This window comes from Neovison vison, chromosome 11, assembly GCF_020171115.1.
Source record: "Neovison vison isolate M4711 chromosome 11, ASM_NN_V1, whole genome shotgun sequence".
Lineage (NCBI taxonomy): Eukaryota > Metazoa > Chordata > Mammalia > Carnivora > Mustelidae > Neogale > Neogale vison.
This window is the reverse complement of record NC_058101.1, coordinates 87,724,780-87,745,803: the sequence shown is the minus strand read 5'-3', so window position 1 is coordinate 87,745,803 and position 21,024 is coordinate 87,724,780. Positions and strand designations below refer to the sequence as shown.

At 40.3% G+C, this 21,024-nt stretch overlaps 1 protein-coding gene across 1 annotated transcript in view; it reads left to right on the top strand.

Moving 5' to 3' along the window:
* The first annotated feature begins 219 nt into the window (after nt 1–219).
* The window catches only part of FGF2 (fibroblast growth factor 2), a 61,379-nt gene continuing 40,574 nt past the window's right edge, over nt 220–21,024 (top strand). The window contains 3 exon segments of the mRNA XM_044225958.1: nt 220–444; nt 505–627; nt 629–1,067. Of these exon segments, the coding sequence (XP_044081893.1) occupies nt 220–444; nt 505–627; nt 629–1,067 (787 nt within the window).

Here is a 21,024-nt window from a genome sequence, read left to right as displayed (position 1 = left end):
GCCCCTCTTCAGAACTTATTTTTGGGGCGTTCAGAACTTATTCTGACACGGAATCCTCCCTCATTTCCGATTCCTTTACTTCTTGGGGTGGAAAGAGTTTCTTCGCTTTGAAACGCTGACAAGGAAAAAGAATGGGGGAGAAAGTTGCATTTAAAACGTTTAAAAGTTGAGTCACGGCTGGTTGCACAGCAAAAGCTCTGCCGTGTGGAGGAAGACTAAATGTGGCTTGGGTGGCGCAGGGCTGGGCTGGGGCGACTTCTGAGGGGCTTCGCTGGTGTCGAGCCCCTAGAGCTGCAGAGGCCTCTGCGGTCGCCTCCCCGCACGCCCTTCGCACCTCCCCCGCCCCCGGGTGCGTCCGGGCTCCCCCTCGGACAGATGTCGCGCGCTTGCGTGCTGAGGCCAAAGCTCCCGACCCAGAGGCCGGCCCCAGAAAGCCCGCAGCGAGTAGGGGGCGGCGCGCAGGAAGGGAGGAGGGCCGGGGGCGTGTGTGTGGGGGGGTGGGAGTTCGGGGGTGGAGATGTAGAAGAGGTGACGCCGCGGCCCGGCCGGTGCCAGACCAGCCGACGCGGTACCGCGGTTGCTGCCGGGTCCCGGGCGCTGCAGCTACGGCAGGCGGCCCTCCCGAGAGCGGCGGCCGCGGAGACACCCAGCCCTAAACCCCAGCTCCCGAGCCCCGCGGCGCCCCGCGCTCTAGGGCAGCGGGAGAGGGAAGCGGCGGAGCGGCTCCAGGCTGGGGGCCCGCGGGCGCGGCCGCGCGCTGCCGGGCGGGAGGCTGGGGGGCCGGGGCCGTGGCCGTGCCCCGGACCGGGTCGGGGGCCGGGGCCGGGGGTCGGCGGCTCCCCGCGCGGCTCCAGGGGCGCGGGCACCCCGGCAGAGCGCCGGCGGGGCCATGGCAGCCGGGAGCATCACCACGCTGCCCGCCCAGCCGGAGGACGGCGGTAGCGGCGCCTTCCCGCCCGGCCACTTCAAGGACCCCAAGCGGCTGTACTGCAAAAACGGGGGCTTCTTCCTGCGCATCCAGCCGGATGGCAGAGTGGACGGGGTCCGGGAGAAGAGCGATCCTCACAGTGAGTGCTGGCCCGCTCTTCCTCCCCCATCCCATCTCCATCTCCTGGGGTTCTCTCCCCCGCCCCTTCATTCCAGCTTCTTCCTTCTCGTCACTCTGACCTCAGTGGGACCTGTGGTTTCTTTCCGCGCAGCCCTCAGAGGTTTCGGGTTCACCACTTGCCCCCACCTCCCCGGAGCTGCGGTGTCGGGTTAGACACTTCCCGGGGCTTCGGAGTGTGCCAGTTTCCCCTGGTAAACCAGTCCCCTGGGCCCAGAGCCGCAGGGTGCCTGGGCCTGGCCTTCGCGCTACCTGTTGCTTAGGGGATGCCCGGCGGCGGAGAGGTGAGCGGGCTCGCTGAGATGCCGTCCGGGTCCCACCCTGAAGTTCCAACCCCTTCTGTGTTGGGGGCGCGCAGCCCCACTGACGGAGACAGAGGGACCAAACTTGAATTAAGTGTTCTTTTTTGGAAAAATACCTTCCCAGGGTTGTGCCCTTAAACTCCGATTTGGTAGGATTCGAGCCAGCTGGCACACTGCTCTCACCCATCTATTTCTAATTTTTTCTTAATTGCCGAAAGCTTTCAGAGCAATAGATATGGACTTTGTTAATAAAGTGCGACACACTTCTGTTTTAATAGTGACGAGAACCGCAAAAGCTTTAATCACCCGCCTGCAATTGTTAGCTTTGGGACCTTGAGCCTGTTTCCTCAGATTTAAAGTGAGGGCAATGTCTATCTTGCATCAGGTTTGATGCTCAAATGAGAGTTTATATACAGAGCTGGGAGGTCTCATTTCATTAGTGTACACTTTTGTGTTCAGTAAAAAATAATCTATTAGTGGTTATAGAAATAACGCTGGCCTACAGTCATTGGTTCTCAAGCTTGAGGGGTGCATTAGAATCCCCCGGGGTGGGGGTGTATAACAAATTGCTGAACCTTGTCTCCTGAGTTTGAGTCCAGAACGTCATTCACACCTGTGAGGTGACACAGGAAGAGGCCAAAGCTTTGTCACCAAACCTGGGTTGATGAATGGGTAATGTGCTTTTTATATTGGGTCTTTATTGATTTCAAAATAGCAACCAGCAAAAGATGCAGCTCTTTAATTTTTGGGGGGTCTGATGTAATTTTAAAATTTTATCAATCACATTATCCAGTAAAACTGCAAAGGTACTTGTAACCCAATATATATGGGTTAGTGCTGTTTCTCTATTTTAGTAACTTGAATAGGTTTCACAAAATCAAGTTTTGTTTTCATTTTTTTAAAGATTTTATTTATTTGTCCAAGTGAGAGAGAGAGAGAGCACAAGCAGAGGGAGCAGCAGGCAGAGAGAGAAGCAGGCTCCCCACTGAGCATGGAGCCTAATGTAGGTGTGCGGCTTGATCCCAGGCTCCTGAGATCATGACCTGAGTTGAAGGCAGAGGCTTAACCCACTGAGCCACCCAGGCATCCCCAAAATTAAGTTTTAAACTTTGTGCTTGAAGTTTGTTTTGCATTTTTCTGTTAGGCCAGCACAGCTGGTTAGGGTCAGGTGCATGTATGTCCCAAGTAATTTTGTTCTTTTCTAGTAGCGCAAACTGTTCGTAATGATAAAGGAGCATGCTCTATGACTAAAAGACAGAACTCTCCACCAGATTAGGTTCATATTGGGGCTTCCCCTATGCCTTTTTTTTTTTTTTAAAGACACTATATTAATTTTTCCTTGAAGCTTTTGATATTCTTTCTTTTAGAATAAAACTATGTAGAGGATAGTGAGTTAGGATAATTCTGAATTGCATAGCATACTATTGCCCTTGTAATAACAGCTGTTAACTTTTTCTTCCCACCTATGAATTTTTCATAATCTTATTTAACTCACTGGTTCTCAAAAGGGGGGGGGGTGACTTTGCTCCTGCACGCCACCCTCAACATTTGGCAAGGCCTGAAGACATTTTTGGTTCATATTTGGAATGCTGCTACTAGTACCTAGTAGGTAGCGGCCACAGATGCTGTTAACTGTCCTACAGTGCACAGGATACCTCCATTATCCCCAGCAAAATATTTTCTGACCCCAAATGTTTATAGTGCTAAGGTTGAGAATCCTGCCAACTTGACAGCAAGCTAAAAACAGCATGTTGAAACTGAAGAGTAGAATACTCATCCAGATTTGTGGAAGGTACGGATTTTTTTTTTAATTTACTTTTTACATTTAAAATTTTTTTATTCACATATAATGTATTATTAGCCCTAGGGGTACAGGTCTGTGAATCATCAGGCTTCCACACTTCACAGCACTCACCATAGCACATACCCTCCCCAATGTCCATAACTCAACCACTCTTTCCTTACCAACCTCCCCAACCCTCTGTTTTGTGAGATTAAGAGTTTCTTATGGTTTGTTTCCCTCTCGATCCCATCTTGTTTCATTTATTCCTTTCCTACCCCACCCCCCAAACTCCCCATGTTGCTTCTCAACTTAGGTACGGATTTTTTTAAAATCACCTTTTACCAGGCAATAGACAGAGAAATAAAAACCTAAAATGACGAATTTAGACCACTTCAGTGTAGCACAACCTGGAAATAAGTTTAAGTGCAGTATATTTTTCTGGCATGTCAAAGATGTACTGATAGCTGACCAAACCAAGACAAGACCGATGGGAAAGATACAAGAAAAAAATGATTATGAACATGATATAACAATATTTTCCCAACCACGTCTCCTCCATTACCTAAACAAACAAGACTGACCAGAAAACATGGAGAAAGGAAAGCAGAGTTAATGGTCGCCACAGTTTCCTATTGAATTATGGCTCAGATATGCAGACGTACTTGAAAAGTTGAAAAACCCAGGGTCTCATTCCTTAAACAGTTTTGTCCAGTTGACCTGAAAATCTCCGATTTTGCCAATTACTTTGGAATTAGAATTTTCTGCCCAGATGTCTTCTAAAATGCAAATAGCTTTAAAAAGAAGAGTTCAGTCATTATCAGATGTTAACATTTAGCGTGAGTTAAATTGTGAGTTTAATTTCTTCCCCATACCTGAGTAGGACTGGAATTTAAGGAGGGTTTGTATAAATGTGACGTGCCAGTTAGGTATGGGGGATGTGGCTCAGGTGCTAAAGGGGAGACAAGGCAGGGAGGTGTGGGGCAGCGGGCAGAGGCAGAAAGGAAAAGGGAGGGAGGAGATGACTGAACACGAGTTTTCCTCCTTCTCAGTGTTGTTGAAGGTCACTTTTGCTTCACACCTGGGTATCCTCCTGTGTTGTTTTCACTCGAAAGGGCTGATTTTCCTGCACGTTTCTCATAGTCCTGGAGTAACTTTCATTCGACATGAGGGTTTTGATAAAGGCAAGATGTGATAACAGAGTCTATATTTCTCCAGCATGTGTGCTGCTCACCCGGCTTCCTTTTGGTATCCTGGATGTTTTGATTGGCCTCTTCAAACACCTATGGGATTGTGGAACATTAAGTATATACTCTAAAGTTGTGATGTAAAAACTTAGGAAGAGAGAACATTTTATCCCAAGGAGCACGTACATACACCCTGTGCTGGAGAGCAGTGAGTGAAATGTATGCTGCTTATGGAGATTTTAGCATTAAATATGTTCCAGATGCTCTTATTTGGGGAAAAAAAATGGCGGTAGTTAGCTGGGCCGTTTCTACCCTTGGGCTTATCCTAGGAGGTGGCGGCCTGTTTGCTGTACTTCTCTGCTTCCAGGCCTAGAGAACACCGAGACTTGGAGAGGCAGAGACACACAGGCCCACTCCTGTGTGGAGCAGGGATGGGATCCTGGCCTGCCTTACACCCATGCCCTTTGCCACGGCACGTATTCCGTGCAATTCCAGTCATAAAAACAAGGGCTTGTGAAATTCAGAGGGAGGCGTCAGACCTTGTAGTTCACTGATCTTGTTTTATAGAAGAGAGGATTGAGGTTCAGAACAGTTACTGATGACTTGAGTTCCTCAGCTAGTTTCCCCGGTGATCATCCTGAGTGAGCTTCTTACCCACCTGGTCCCTTGCCTTGTCTTCCTGCCCTCCCCCAGCCTCACTGCACTCTTCCATTCAGTCTCCAGAGCCCCTTCTAGGGCCCCCCTTTGTGGGCTTCCTTTCTTAGCACTGGCCAAGCCAGCCCCGCTGTGTAGTGGAGTTCTTCACTAGTTCATAGGTTGCTTCTAGATGTATTCCTGGGATATTGGATAAAGTCACCTTTCTTCCCTCTCTTTATGTAAATGGCACCATTGATGCAGTGATACTAGACTCTTTCCTACCATCTCTTTTGGTATTATCTGGCAAGTGGATCCCACTAATTTGCCTTATTAAGCACAATATTTACTGTAATGCTATTTACACGCAGTACACAAATGAAGTAAGAATCTAATAGCTCATTTAATCATGGCAATCATGTAATTGGTAGAGCAATGAAAGGACAATTCATGAGTCATAGATATTACCACACCTTAGAAGCCTTTTAAGAAGAGTTTGATGCCAAGTGACTTCAGTGTAGAAAAGGCAGTATCCCCTGTGACACACCCTAAGGGCTCTCCTTGTATTTATAAAATGGCCCTTACATAATTAGACTTTGACGATGGTGTAACAATGGGGTTCTAAGTATTCTCACTTAGATTTATGATACTATTTTAAATGGATGGCCATGATTTTTAAGTTTAATTTGAAAATAAAATATTACAGATACAATAAATGAGACACAAATGATTCTTTATATGTTATAAAATTGACTTTATTCATCCATGCATTGATTCTTAGAAATCACCATCTGTGATACCGAAAGAGGTAAGTTTTGAGTCTCACATCATTGAAACTGTTGTTTTTCAACCCAAAGATGCCTGTACAACAGAATAATCACTACACATGTGCCATAGCCTTTGCTTGTTTTTCCAAATTCCAGTGTTTGTTGATTTTCCAAACACCCTGCTTGGGCCCCTTTGTCCTGTAGCATACATCTGTTAGAAGGCTGGTCTGGGGTAAGAGTCAAAGACATGAACTGGAACAAGGCAAATCAGCACATTCAGGGCAAAAACTTCAACCCTATGACTGTATTCTATCCAAGAAAATGTATTTTGTTCTGCTTGGTTTTGAGCTGGTCATTTTTTGCACTCTGAAATCCGAGATCCAGTCTCGTAAATGCTCTCAATGCTCAACAAATATTTAATGCTTGATTGTTTTCAAAATCATTTGGAAGATTATGTCATTAAGAAATGCGGTTGTGGCAGCATGATTTTCAGTGTTTTCTTGTTGTATCTATTGTTAGATTCACTATTGTGTTCTCTTTTGCTATAATACTCCTCCTCTGAGCTAGGTTATTTATAGCCCCAGAAATTTAGGCGAGGGCTAAGAGTGGTGACTCCCAGAAAACCTCACCCCTTGAGCCATAGACTGGTTCTTAGAAGCCAGACTAGTCCCATTTTAAATTCCTGTAGGATATTTTTAGTTTGAAGAAATTTGGAGGACCTGGAGGCAACAGACAGCCAATATTCAGTGTTTAATTTATGTCTCATCCCAGCTGTTCTCTGTCACTCTTCCTGGGCAAGGTGACTTTTCAATTGACCAGTGTATGTTTAATGCTTGCTTATTCATTTGCAGAAATCTGTGGTGTATGCATGTGTTTTTATTTTCAAAGGGCTACTTATTTCCCCATATTAACTTACCTTCTAAATGGAATTATTCTACAGAATCCCGAAGTGAAAGTTTTCCAGATTTTTAAGGTATTTCAGAGATGATAAAAATGAGGAGGAAGTTCCTCGTATAATTGAGCTGTTGAAAGGAATTTTCCTATTTAATTTATAATTTAATTAATTAATTAATTTAGTTAATTTACTTCTCTGACAGAGTGAGAGAGCACAAGTAGGGGGAATGGGAGAGGGAGAGGCAGGCTCCCTGCTGAGCAAGGAGCCCCATGCAGGGCTCAATCCCAAGACTGTAGGATCATGACCTGAGCCAAAGACACTTAACCATCTGAGCCATCCAGCTGTCCCTATTTAATTATTTAAATTAAGCTATACATTAATTTGCAGGTGAAATTTATAATTAAGCAATAAAATGAGTCAAGAAAGAAATGTTTGTGGTTTTTTTCCTTAAAGGAAATTTGTACAGAGTGGTAATGATCTGGCTCATTCTCTGAGTACATTGTTCTCTGTTTATAATTTAGGCACTTTGAGAAGATGCTGGCACCTTAGGGTAGGAACCATGAAGTCTCCATATAAATAAGCATTATAAAGGCTTAGGATCTTTTCCTCAGGGAGTGCTTACTAATTGTCAGTGGCCAAGAAAACATTTTGTGTGGACCACCCAACCCTGTGTAGTAACTACTCATGGGCCATGTGCTGTAGAAAGCTTAGTAAGGTTTCTTGCTCTCTTGGCTTGCTCTTAGGCTTTCTTAGAGTAATCTCTATAGAAAGTTAAATCATTTTTTGGGATTAATAGTTTAAACTTGTTAGTAATTCTGTTTTCTTCAAAAAGTATTTGGATTTTTATCATGTACTCTGTGGTACATAACATTTCTTGGGTGTGCTGTGCATTGTTTGTTCATTCTTTTGAGGCCAATATCCTGGAATCCTGTGCTCTCTTCTTCTAGTTCATCTTCTTTTATCTTTTTAACTATGGATCCTGCCCCCTGGAATTCTGTTTAATCATTGTGGGCCAGCAGCCTTTCACTTAAATCATGTGGCCTTATCCAATTTGTCACCCTACTTGATGCTTGATACTTGATGCCCTACAATTCGGCACTTGATATTATTCCCTGCCTCTGTCTTCTTGAGAATTCTTTGGCTTCTCTTACACCCCATCAACCTGGTTTTCTCACCCATCCAATGGTCCCTTGTTGTGGGTTCTCCTATTTTTGCTCTTTTGTTATCATATTCCCCAAGGCTCTGTTTTGGGCCCTCTGCTCTTCTTTCTGAGTACTCCCATTTCTCCAGCAGATCATTGGTAGTCTCTATCTCAGTCCCCGATTTCCCATCTCTGTGTTAAGACTGTGTTGCCCTCTGAAGGACAGATAAACTGCCATAGTCATAGTCTCAACTCAAAATGTGTAAAAAAGAACTTAACATCTTTTTCTCAAACTTATATCCCTTTCTACCAAACTTCTATTTGTAGGAAAATTATTCTTCTAGTCTTCAAAGCTAGATGCCTCAGAGGCTTCCCTGCCTTAGTGATTTTTCTTTGCCCTGTCTTTTTTTTTTTTTTTTTAAAGATTTATTCTATTTATCTATTTGACAGACAGAGATCAGAAGTTGGCAAGAGGCAGGCAGAGAGAGAGGAGGAAGCAGGCTTCCCACAGAGCAGAGAGCCTGATGCGGGGCTTGATCCCAGGACCCTGGGATCATGACCTGAGCCGAAGGCAGCGGCTTAATCCACTGAGCCACCCAGGCGCCCCTTGCCCTGTGTTTTGATTTCCCCTGCCCTTTACTTACCTACAACCAGACCCTACCTGACTTCCCTTTTCACATGTGATCTACCTGCTCAATCTTATTTCCAAATATTTACCATCCATACTCTCCTGATGCTGTTGACGTCTCTCATCTGACAGGCCGTCACTGTGAAAGTGATTGGCCTTTCCTCATGTGAGCTTGTTTTTGGAAAATCCTTTTTCTTATCAATTCCTCTCATACACACTCTTTCCGTTCCCACCTTTCTCTTCTTTTAAGTCTTTTAAGACTTTAGCTCATCAATCTTCTCTTTTGTGAAAGTCTGTCCAAGGTAGAATTGTTTGGATCTCTGTTTTCACCACAGTGCTTGGTACATATTCTGCTGCAGAACCTAATGATTTCTGTTGTCAGACATGGTTGATGTGTTTCTGTCCGGCAGTGGGACTGAGCTCCTTGCAGACAAAAACTGGGATGGATTATTTTTTATCTGACCTCATGCACAGCGGCCACTCAAAGAGTGTTTGTTAAATTCTGCATGTACCTGACAGATGAGCTGAGTGTTCTCACTTCCATTCTGACCTTCTCACATCTTCCTCCTCTTCGTTTTAATCCGCTGTTTACTTGAGATGGAAAGTCCTCTCAATCATTTTACCTTATCCTAGTCCGAATCATGCTTTAAGTTACATTTCCTTCATATCACCCTGGACCATCTTTCTTTTCCCGTATGTTTCTAATAGGTTAGATGTGTTTTAATTTCATGTTCCCTAATGTTACTGGAAATTCCTAGTTGAGAAGGATTTTTTTTTTTTAATCCGAACATTACCTAGCAATCTCTTATTCTCTTTTCTTGTCTGAGGGTCTGAGACTGAACTGACTCATCCCAGATCCTTTTGGCTCCATTTGCTGAATGAATGACCAGGCTGAAGCCTAGGAAGAGGTTCAAACAACATTTGTAGAACAAGCTAGAACTTTAAGTAAATAAACATAAATACTAAAGTATGAGGCATGTAAAGAGGATAAATTGAATGCCCTATCACTGTAGTTCTTTCTTCAGACACATATCACATTATCAAAAGAAGTACTAAAGGTAAAACATAATCATTTGGGATTACTTTTTATGGTGGAAAGTTTTCTTTTCAGCTGTTGAATAACATTAACATCCTTCACCAATTCCAGAACTAGTTCTAATCCTCTAAATAAGGATTACTGATCTGACAGTTCATACTTGAATCAGACACTTTAATCCTTAAAGCTCTCTCTCAAGCCAAAACCAGTGAATCATTTTATAAATTAGGATTAAGAAATATCTGGTACCATTGCTAGTATCCTTTTTGGCTGTGAGGGAACTTCTTGGCAAATAGTTAAATCCTAATATTCAGAATTAAGAGCCAAAATTCATCACCACAATCTTAAAGCTCTTAAAAGGATACAAATTGTATGACAAAATGAGTCATAGTCTTTGTGATGTGATGTCTGTAAGGGTGGGTGGGAGAAATTGCTGAATGACCAGTCTTATTCTACTCCTTTCTAAGCTGAATCATTTTACAAACAGAAAACAATTCATAGGTTTTTCAGTGGTCATTCTGGAAGTGGAAAATGGAAGAGGGTAACAACATCAAATAATACTTCCATTTAAAAATGGCTTTTTGAAATGTATCACTTGATGAACAGTCTTTGTCTTGAATTAGAAATAAAGTTAATTTACTGCTTAATAACATGTATCTTTTAATCTAACACCTCCAGTCTCTCACTCTCTCTTTCTAATCTATTAATTGATTATATTAGTTTTCTTGCCTAGATTTTTTTTTTTCATTCTCCTGTGTAATTTGACCTTTCTTCTCATAGCTGTTTTCTAGAGTTGACTCATTTGAAGATGGTGTATGTGTGTTGGGGGGGCTGTGCCATTTACTTACTGGCTTCATGGTTATTTGGATGGGGACTCAAGGAGAGAAGGTCTCTTTAATCTTGGAAATTATGATTCTGGGATGGTATAATCTTGCATTTAAAATGTTTGGTCCTCTTTTGTTACTTCTTATTAGAAACAAGTTTGAAGAGCCTTTTTCAGGTCCAATTTAGTCACTAATGTTCAAATGTAAGATTAATTAACCTTATTCCCTTATCTTCTTTGGGGATAGGGCATTTGTCCAAAAAGTTATGTGAAAAAAGAAATAAAATACTCTATTTTGAGTGTGTTTCCAAGTTTTAGAAGTTCTTTTTACATACTTACATTTTTATATTACTCTAAACTGAATAATTTAGTAATGGGAATATAATGCAAGTAAAATTGGGAAGATAGTCTTTCTAACTGGTTTAATAGAGATACTATAAATAAGATATATACAGTAAGTTTTAGATTTAAAAATAATGAATTACAGCAACTCTTTTGGCTGTTACACAGTTGGAAAAGTGAGGCATAGATTATTTTGTATGGTGGGTATTAAAGCCGCAAAGTATTCATGGGATCTGTCCAATGTTGGCCAGGTGCCTGGGGAGATTTCCATGTCATTGGCAAAGTCTCTGGACCAGGCAGTAGAGGAGAGGCCAGTTGTTTGGCCTTCACTTCTATATTCCTAGGACCTTGGTACTTATGGAGTATTTTTTGAATGAATGAATGAATGAAATTCTTGAGAATATGCTGTATGTCAGCTGTACAAATAATGTGTTTAATCTTGATTACAAGATTATGAAGCACAAGTGTTATTAACCTCATTTATAGATAAGAATAAAGTTTTGCTTCCCAAAAAAACAAGAGCCCAGGACCTAATGGATTCCCTGGAGAATTCTACCAAACATTCAAAGAAGAAATAATACCTATTTTTCTGAAGCTGTTTCAAAAAATAGAAACGGAAAACTTCCAGACTCTTTTTATGAAGTCAGCATTACCTTGATTCCCAAACCAGGCAAAGACCCCACCAAAAAAGGAGAATTTTAGATGAATATCTCTGATGAATATGGATGCTAATATTCTCTACAAGATCTTAGCTAATAGGATCCAACAGTACATTAAAAAGATTATCCACTATGACCAGGTGGGATTTATCTACGGGATGCAAGTTTGGTTCAACATTTGCAGATCAATCAGTGTGATAGAAAAAATCAGTAAGAGAAGAGAGAAGAACCACATGGTCCTCTCAATTGATGCAGAAAAAGCATTTGACAAGATAGAGCATCCATTCCTGATTAAAACTCTTCAAAGTATAGGGATAAAGTGAACATTGCTCAAACTCATAAAATCTATCTATGAAAAACCCACAGCATATATCATTCTCAGTGGGGAAAAACCAACAACCTTCCCACTGAGATCAGGAATATGACAAGGATGCCCACTCTCATCACTGTTGTTCAACATAGTACTAGAAGTCCTAGCAACAGCAGTCAGACAATGAAAAGAAATAAAAGCTATTCAAATTGGCAATGAAGAAGTCAAACCCTCTCTCTTTGCAAATGACTGATCCTTTATATGGAAAACCCAAAAGATTCTGCCCCCAAACTAGAACTCATACAGCTATTCAGTAATGTGGCAGGATACAACATCAATATACAGAAATCAGTTGCTTTTTTATACACTAACAATGAAAATATAGAAAGGGAAATTAGAGAATCCATTCCATTTATGATAGCACCAAGAATGATAAGATACCTGGGAATAAATCTAACCAAAGAGGTAAAGGATCTGTACTTGAGGAACTACAGAACACTCATGAAAGAAATTGAAGAAGACACAAAAAGATAGAAGACCATCCCATGCTCATGGATCAGAGGAATAAACCTTTTTAATACGTCTGCATTGCCCAGAGCAATCAATACTTTCAATGCCATCTCGATCAAAATTTCACTGGCATTTTTCAAAGAGCTGGAACAAACAATCCTAAAATTTGTATGGAATCAGAAGAGACCCCGAATTGCTAAGGAAATGTTGAAAAAGAAAAACGGGAAATCACATTGCCTGATTTCAAGCTTTACTGCAAAGCTGTAATCACCAAGACAGCATGGTACTGACACATAAACAGACACATAGACCAGTGGAACAGGGTAGAGAGCCCAGATATGGACCCTCAACTCTATGGTCAAATAATCTTCGACAAAGCAGTAAAAAAACATACAGTGGAAAAAAGACAGTCTCTTCAATAAATTGTGCTGGGGAAATTGAACAGCTATGTGTAGAAGAATGAAACTTGACCATTCTCTTGCACCATACACTAAGATAAACTTGAAATGGATAAAAGTCCTTAATGTGAGGCAGGAGTCCATCAAAATCCTAGAGGAGAATGTAAACAGTAACCTCTTCAACACCGACCACAACTTCTTTCAAGATATGTTTCCAAAAGCAAGGGATACAAAACTGAAAATGAACTTTCGGGACTTCATCAAGATCAAAAGCTTCTGCACAGCAAAGGAAATAGTCATCAAAACCAAAAGACAACTGACAGAATGGGAGAAGATATTTGCAAATGACATATCAGATAAAGGGCTAGTATTCAAAATCTATAAAGAACTTATCAAACTCAACATCTAAAGAACAAATAATCCAATCATGAAATGGGCAGAGGACATGAACAGACATTTCTGCAAAGAAGACATCCAGATGGCCAACAGACACATGAAAAAGTGCTCCACATCACTTGGCATCAGGGAAATACAAATCAAAACTACAATGAGATACTGCCTCACACCAGTCAGAATGGCTAAAATTAACAAGTCGGGAAACAACAGATGCTGGTGAGGATGCAGAGAAAGGGGAATCCTCCTACACTGTTGGTGGGAATGCAAGCTGGTGCAACCACTCTGGAAAACAGCATGGAGGTTCCTCAAAAAGTTGAAAATAGAGCTACCCTACCCAGCCATCGCACTACTGGGTATTTACCCTAAAGATACAAATGTAGTGATCCTAAGGGGCTCATGCACCTGAATGTTTATAACAGCAATGTCCACAAAAGCCAAACTATGGAAAGAACCTCTATGTCCATCAACAGATGAATGAATAAAGAAGTGGTTTTATACACACACACACACACACACACACACACACACACCCTATGGAATACTATGCAGCCATCAAAAGAAATGAAATCTTGCCATTTGTGACAATGTGGTTGGAACTAGAAGATATTGTGCTTAGCGAAATAAGTCAATCAGAGAAAGACAGTTATTATATGATCTCCCTGATATGAGGAAGTTGAGAGGCAACAATGGGGGGTTTGAGGGGTAGAAAAAGAATAAATGAAACGAGATGGGATTGAGAGGGAGACAAACCATAAGAGACTTTTAGTCTCACAAGACAAACTGAGGGTGCCGGCAGGAGGTGCGTCGGGAGAGGGTGGTTGGGTTATGGACATTGGGGAAGGTATGTGCTATGGTAAGTGCTGTGAAGTGTGTAAACCTGGTGATTCACAGACTTGTACCCCTGGGGCTAATAATACATTATATTTTAATAAAAAAATTTAAAAAACCCTATATTGAGATACCACCTTACACCAGTTAGAATGGCCAAAATTAACAAGACAGTAACCCTTAAAAAAGGTTTTATTTATTTGTGTGTGTGAGAAAGAGAAAGAGAGAGAGCATGAGCAGGCAAAAGAAGAGGGAGAAGCAGACTACCCACTGAGTAAGAAGATGTACATGGGGCTTGATCCCAGGACCTTGATCCCAACAAGTGTTGAAGAGGATGTGGAGAAAGGGGAACCCTCTTACACTGTTGGTGGAAATTCAAGTTGGTGCAGTGTGGGTAGTCCTTAAATTAAAAATGGAGCTACCTTATGACCCTGCAGTTGCACTACTGGGTATTTACGCCAAAGATACAGGTGTAGTGAAAAGAAGGGCCATCTTTACCCCAATGTTCATAGCAGCAATGGCCACAGTTGTCAAACTGTGGAAAGAACCAAGATGCCCTTCAACTGACAAATGGATAAAGAAAATATGGTCCATATACACTATGGAGTATTATGCCTCCTTCAGAAAGGATGAATACCCAACTTTTGTATCAACATGGATGGGACTGGAAGAGATTATGCTGAGTGAAATAACTCAAGCAGAGAAAGTCGATTATATGGTTTAACTTACCTGTGGAGCACAGGAATAACACAGAAAATGTTGAGAGATGGAGAGGAGAAGTGAGTTGGGTGAAATCGGAGGGGGAGACAAACCCTGAGAGACTGTGGACTCTGAGAAACAAACTGAGGGTTTGGGAGGTTGGGTGAGCCTGGTGGTGCGTATTAAGGGCATGGAGCACTGGGTGTGGTGCATTAACAATGAATTTTGGAACACTGAAAAAAAAAAAAGAAGAAAGGTTTGATATTACCTTTTCAAAACATGACTTCAAGGCGCCTGGATGGCTCAGTCCTTAGGTATCTACCTTCGACTTAGGTCATGATCCCAGAGTCCTGGGATCAAGCCCTGCATTGGGCTCCCTGCTCAGAGGAAAGCTGGCTTCTCCCTCTCCCCTTGCCCCTGCTTGTGTTCTCCTCTCACTGTGTTTCCCTCTGTCAAATAAATAAAGAGAATCTTTAAAAAAAAAAAAGAAAAAGAGAGAGCTCTTTGTGATAACAAGTAATGAATTATGCCTTCTAGACTTCTTGGTGTTTAGAAGACAGATTCATGGTCAGAATTCTAGATAGACAATGTAGCAGAAATTTAAACAGAAAGAGCAATTTAAAAAAAAAAAAGAATTTAAACTTTTCCCAGAGGCTTTGCCATGTCCCGCAAACTTAAGGTCTTTGCCATCTTTGTGTTATTTTTGTTTAGGAAATATTAATCATTTAATATAAAACAATTCCTTGGGTGGCCAGATGGCCCAGGCAGTTAAGTGTCTCTTTGGCTCTGGTCATGATTCTAAGGTCCTGGGATCAAGCCCCGTGTCCATCTTCCTACTCAGTGGGGAGTTTGCTTCTCCCTCTTCTTTTGCCTGCTCATGCTCTCTCTCTTTCTCTTTCTCTTTCTCACACACACAAATAAATAAAACCTTTTTTAAAAAAGATTTTAATTTATTTATTTGACACAGAGAGAGAGATCACAAGTAGGCAGAGAGGCAGGCAGAGAAAGAGAGGTAAGCAGGCTCCCTGCTGAGCAGAGGGCCTGATGTGGGGCTCGATCCCAGGACCCTGAGATCATGACCTGAGTTGAAGGCAGAGGCTTAAACTGATGGAGCCACCCAGGCGCCCCATAAATAAATCTTAAAAAAAAAATTCCTTAAAATTTAGGGGCTGTTTTCTGAAGAATTCAGAGGTTCTTAAATGGCACATACAAATATAGACTAGGAAATAATTAAAAGTAAATACTGTGTAAGAATAGAGTGAACCTTGAAGATAGGGTCTGGAAGATTAAAATGCAGAATAAACTGGGGCATACAGAAAGTGTAAAGAGAAAAACTGAAAGGATGTTTTAAGAGTTAGTTCCTTTCAAGTAGATTTGAGATAGGCTTGCTATTTAAGAACATGTGGTGTAAGACCAAAAACCAACCTCCCCCCGCAAAGCAGATGTAGTTGGACCTATTTTATTTTAATCTTCCATTTCATTTTAAACTTCTTTTAATCTGGTCCATTAGTAATTTTTTAGTATCTGCTATGTGAGGAAATAAAGACCAAGATCAACAGACGTGTCAAGAAAGCACTTATAACCAGACACATCCAGAAACGTGTCTAAAATTAAACAACTCTTTCCTTGAAATCACTTGCCCCCCTTTTTCGGCTGCCCAATATTTTTAAATAGTGTCACCATCTTCCTTGCCGGCCCAGCCCATCTCTTGGAGCAAATGTTTACTCTTTGTCTTTCTTCCTCAATGCTCACATCGTCTTCTTGAGCCCTATGCGTTTCAGTTACACAATGTCTTTTACATTCACCCTGGTCTCTGCACCCTTGCCACAGCTGTTCTGTCCCTGACTGTTGCAACTGCCTGCTAATGCATCCCATCTGTATGAGTCTGCTAGGATTGCTGTTAACAAAATACCACGGCCTGGGTGGCTCAAGCAATAGAAATCGATTTTCTCACAGTTCTGATGGCTACAAGCCTAAGATCAAAGTGTCTGCAGGTTCCATGTCTTCTGACATCCTTTGTTAGCGGATGGCTCCCTTCTTGCTGCCTCTTCACTTGGTCATCCCTCTGTGCACACACACAGTTCGGCTTGTAAAAGACACTACTCAGGTTGGGTTAGGGCTGTCTCTAATGACCTGGCTTTAACTTAATTACCTCTCTAGAAGACTGGTCTCCAAATACAGTCATTTTCTGAGGTGATAGGAGTTAGGGCATAAATATATGAATCTGGGGGGAGGTTGGTGAGATATAATTCAGGCTGAGTAATCTTTCTGAAGACCCACTCTGATTATGTTTTTCCTCTCCTCCATGAAGCTTATGGACTTGAAAGTGTCCAACCCCTGGTATACAGATTGCTTACAGATGTAGGCACTGTTGAAAGTCTGTAAGAATCCTAGAGAACAGGAAATTTACCAGCAGATGGGTAGTTATCTTAGATATCAAAAAGTGGAATAAATATGTTTTCTGGAAACTAAAGACAGGTAGTAAGCTTAATGTAGGTCTTTGTTAAAAAATAAATCCCAAAAGACTTGAGAATACTGAGAAAATAACACATAATAAGTAGTATATATGGTAAAATAATAGAAGAATAGTAACATGTATAGGCTTGATATGTTGATTTCAATGGGCTATCTGACCAAACTTTTTTTCAGGTTTTGCAATATTTATAATGTTTTCAGGTGTACAATGAGGTGATTTAGCCCTTCCATACCTGACCCTGTGCTCATTACGACAAGTGTACTCCTTAATCCCCATTATCTATTTCACCATCCCTCTCCTACCTCTCATCTGGTGACCATCAGCTTTTTCTCTACACTTAGAGTCTATTTCTTGATTTGTCTCTTTTTTTCCCCCTTTGCTTGTTTGTTTTATTTCTTAAATTCCACATATGAACAAAATCCTATGGTATTTTTCTTTCTCTGACTCAGTTCTCTTAGTATTATACTTTAGCTTTATCCATTGTTGCAAACAGCAAGGCTGAATGATATTCCATTGTGTCTGTATACACACACACACAGGGAGACACATACCACATTGTCCTTGAACTGCTTCCATATCTTGGCTAATGTAAATAATGCTGCTATAGACATAGGGGTTCAGGTATCTTTTTGATTTAGTGTTTTGTATTCTTTGGCTAAATACCCAGTACTGGAATAATAGGATCATGTGGTAATTCTATTTTTAACTTTTGGAGAAACCTCTATACTGTTTTCCACAGTGGCTGCACCAGTTTGTATTCCTGCCAACAGGATGAGGGTTCCTTTTTCTCCACATCCATGCCAACTCCTATTGTTTCTTGTGTTTTTTAGTTTTAGCCATTCTGACAGGTATGAGGTGAATCTCACTGTGGTTTTGATTTGCATTTCCCTGATGATAAGTGATGATGAGAATCTTTTCATTTATCTGTTGGCCATCTGTATGTCTTTAGAGAAATGTCTATTCATGTCTTATGCCCATTTTTTTTTTTTGATGATTTGTGGGTATTAAGTTTGTAAGTTCTTTATATATTTTGGATACTAACTCTTTATCAGCTATGTCATTGCAAATATCTTCTCCTATTCCGTAGGTTGCCTTTTACTTTTGTTGATTGCTTCCCTTTTTTGTGCAGAAGCTTTTTATTTTGATGTAGTCGCAATAGTTTATTTTTGTTTTTGTGTCCTTTGCCTCAGGAGATATATCTAGAAAGAAGTTGCTAGAGCTGATGTCAAAGAAGTTACTGCTTATGTTCTCTTGTAGGATTTTTATGGTCTCAGGCCTCACATTTATGTCTTTAATCCATTTTGAATTTGTTTTTGTGTATGGTGTAAGAAAGTGGTCCAGTTTTATTCTTTGCATGTTGCTACCCAGTTTTCCTAACATCATTTGTTGAAGAGACTGTCTTTTTTCCCATTCATTATTCTTTCCTGCTTTGTCAAAAGATTAATTGATCATATAATAGTGGGTTTATTTCTGGGTTTTCTGTTCTGTTCCATTGATGTATGTATCTGTTTTTGTGCCAGTACTGTACTGTTTTGATTACTACGGTGTTGTAATAGAACTTGAAGTTCAGAATTGTGATGCCTCCAACTTTGTTTTTGTTTTTCAGGATTGCTTTGCCTATTTGGGGTCTTTTGTGATTCCATCAAAATTTTAGGATTTTTTGTTCTGGTTCTGTGAAAAATGTTGTTGGAATTTTGATATGGATTGCATTAAATGTATAGATGACTTTAGGTAGTATGGACATTTTAACAATATTCTTCTGTTCACTGAGCATATATTGTCTTCTCATTTCTTTGTGTCGTCTTCAACTTCTTTCATTGGTGTTTTTTAGTTTTCAGAGTAACAGGTCTTTCACCTCTTTGGTCAGGTTTATTTCTAGGTATCTTATGTTGGGTACAATTGTAAATGGGGCTGTTTTCTTTCTTTCTTTCTTTCTTTTTTTTTCCTTAAGATTTTATTTATTCATTTGAGAGAGAGAGAGCGTGAACAGAGGGGAGAGGCAGAGGGAGAAAGAGACTCCCTTCTGAGCCAGGAGCCCCAAGTGGGGCTTGATCCCCAGACCTAGAGATCACGACCTGAGCCAAAAGGCAGGGGCTTAACCATCTGAGCCAGCCATGCACCTCAAAATTGTATTGTTTTCTTAATTTCTCTTTCTGTTGCTTCATTATTGGTGTATAGAAATACAACAGATTTCTGTACATTGATTTTGTATCCTGTAACATTACTGAATTCATTTATCAGCTTTAGCATGTTTTTGGTGAAGTCTTTAGGATTTTCTATATATAGTATCACATCATCTGTCAATAGTGGAAGTTTTACTTCATCCTTCTGGATTTGGGTGCATTTTATTTCTTTTTGTTGTATGACTGCTGTGACTAGGACTTCCAGTACCATGTTGAATGAAAGTGGTGAGAGTAGACATCCTTGTCTTATTGCTGACCCTAGGGGAAAAGTTCTCTGTTTTTCCCCATTGACAATGATATTAGCTGTGGGTTTTTCATATGTGGCCTTTATTATGTTGATGTATGTTGCCTCTAAACCTACTTTGTTGAAGGTCTTCCTCAGGAATGGATGTTGTACTTTGTTAAATGCTTTTTCTATGTCTTTTGAAATAAGCATATAGTTCTTATCTTTTCTTTTATTGGTATGATATATAACATTGACCAATTTGCAAATATTGAACCACCCTTGAGAATAAATCCCACTTGATCATGGTGAATGATTTTTTTAATGTGTTGTTGAATTTGGTTTAGTAGTATTTTCTTGAGAATTTTTGCATATGTTCATCAATATTGGCCTGTAGTTTTTTTTTTTTTTTAAGTGGTGTTTTTACCTGGTTTTGGTATCAGGGTAATGCTGGCCTCATAAAATGAATTTGGAAGTTTTCTGTATTTTGGGATAGTTTAAGAAGAATAAGTATTAATTACTCTTTAAACATTTGGTAGAATTCACCTGGAAAGTCATCTGTTCCTGGACTTTTGTTTGTTGGGAGGTTTTTGATTTCTGACTTTTTTTTTCTGGTTATCAGTCTGTTCAAATTTTCTATTTTTTCCTGTTTCAGTTTGTATGTTCCTAGGATTTTATCCATTTCTTGGTTGTACAATTTGTTGGCATACGCTTTTTCATAATATTCTCTTATGATTGTGTTTCTGTAGTGTTGTTATTTCTCCTCTCTCATTTGTGATTTTGAGCCATTTCTCTGTTTTTCGTGGTAAGTCTGGTCTAGAGTTTTATCAGTTTTATTGATTTTCTCATAAAACCAGCTCCTGGTTCACTTATCTGTTCTATTATTTTTTTAGTTTGTATATCGTTTATTTCTTCTCTGATCTTTATTATTTCCTTCATTCTGCTGGTTTTGTTTTTGTTCTTTTTAATAGCTCCGTTAGGTATAAGTTTAGGTTGTCTATTTGAGATTTGTCTTTCTTTTTGAGGTAGGCCTATATTGCTATAAACTTGCTTTTAGAACCGCTTTTGCTGCATCCTGGAAGTTTTGAACTGTTGTATTTTCTTTTTTATTTGTTTCCATGTACTGTTTTGTTTCTTCTTTTTTTTCCTGGTTGACCCATTCATTGTTTAGTAGGATATTATTTAACCTCCGTGTATATATGGTCTTTCCAGATTTTTTTTCTTGTGGTTAACTTCTTGTTTCATAGTGTTGTGGTTAGAAAATATGCATGGTATGATTTTGATCTTCTTGAATTTGTTGAGGCTGGATTTATGAACTAATATGTGATCTATTCCAGAGAATGTTCCATGTACACTTGAAAAGACTGTATTCTGCTATTTCAGAATGGAATGTTCTAAATATATTTGTTAAATGCATTTAGTTTAGGATGTTATTAAAATCAATTGTTTCCTTGATTTTCTGTTTAGATGTTCTGTGTATTGATACAAGTGGGGTATTAAAGTCTTTTACACTTATTCTGTTATTATTGCTTAGATCCTTTGTGCTTGTTTTTAGTTGTTTTATGTGTTTGGGTGTTCCTGTGTTGGGTGCATAAATATTTACAATTGTTGTACCTTATTGGATTGTACTCTTTATTATTATGTAGTGTCCTTCCTTGTCTCTTGTTACAGTTTTTGTTTTAAAGTCTACTTTGTCTGATATA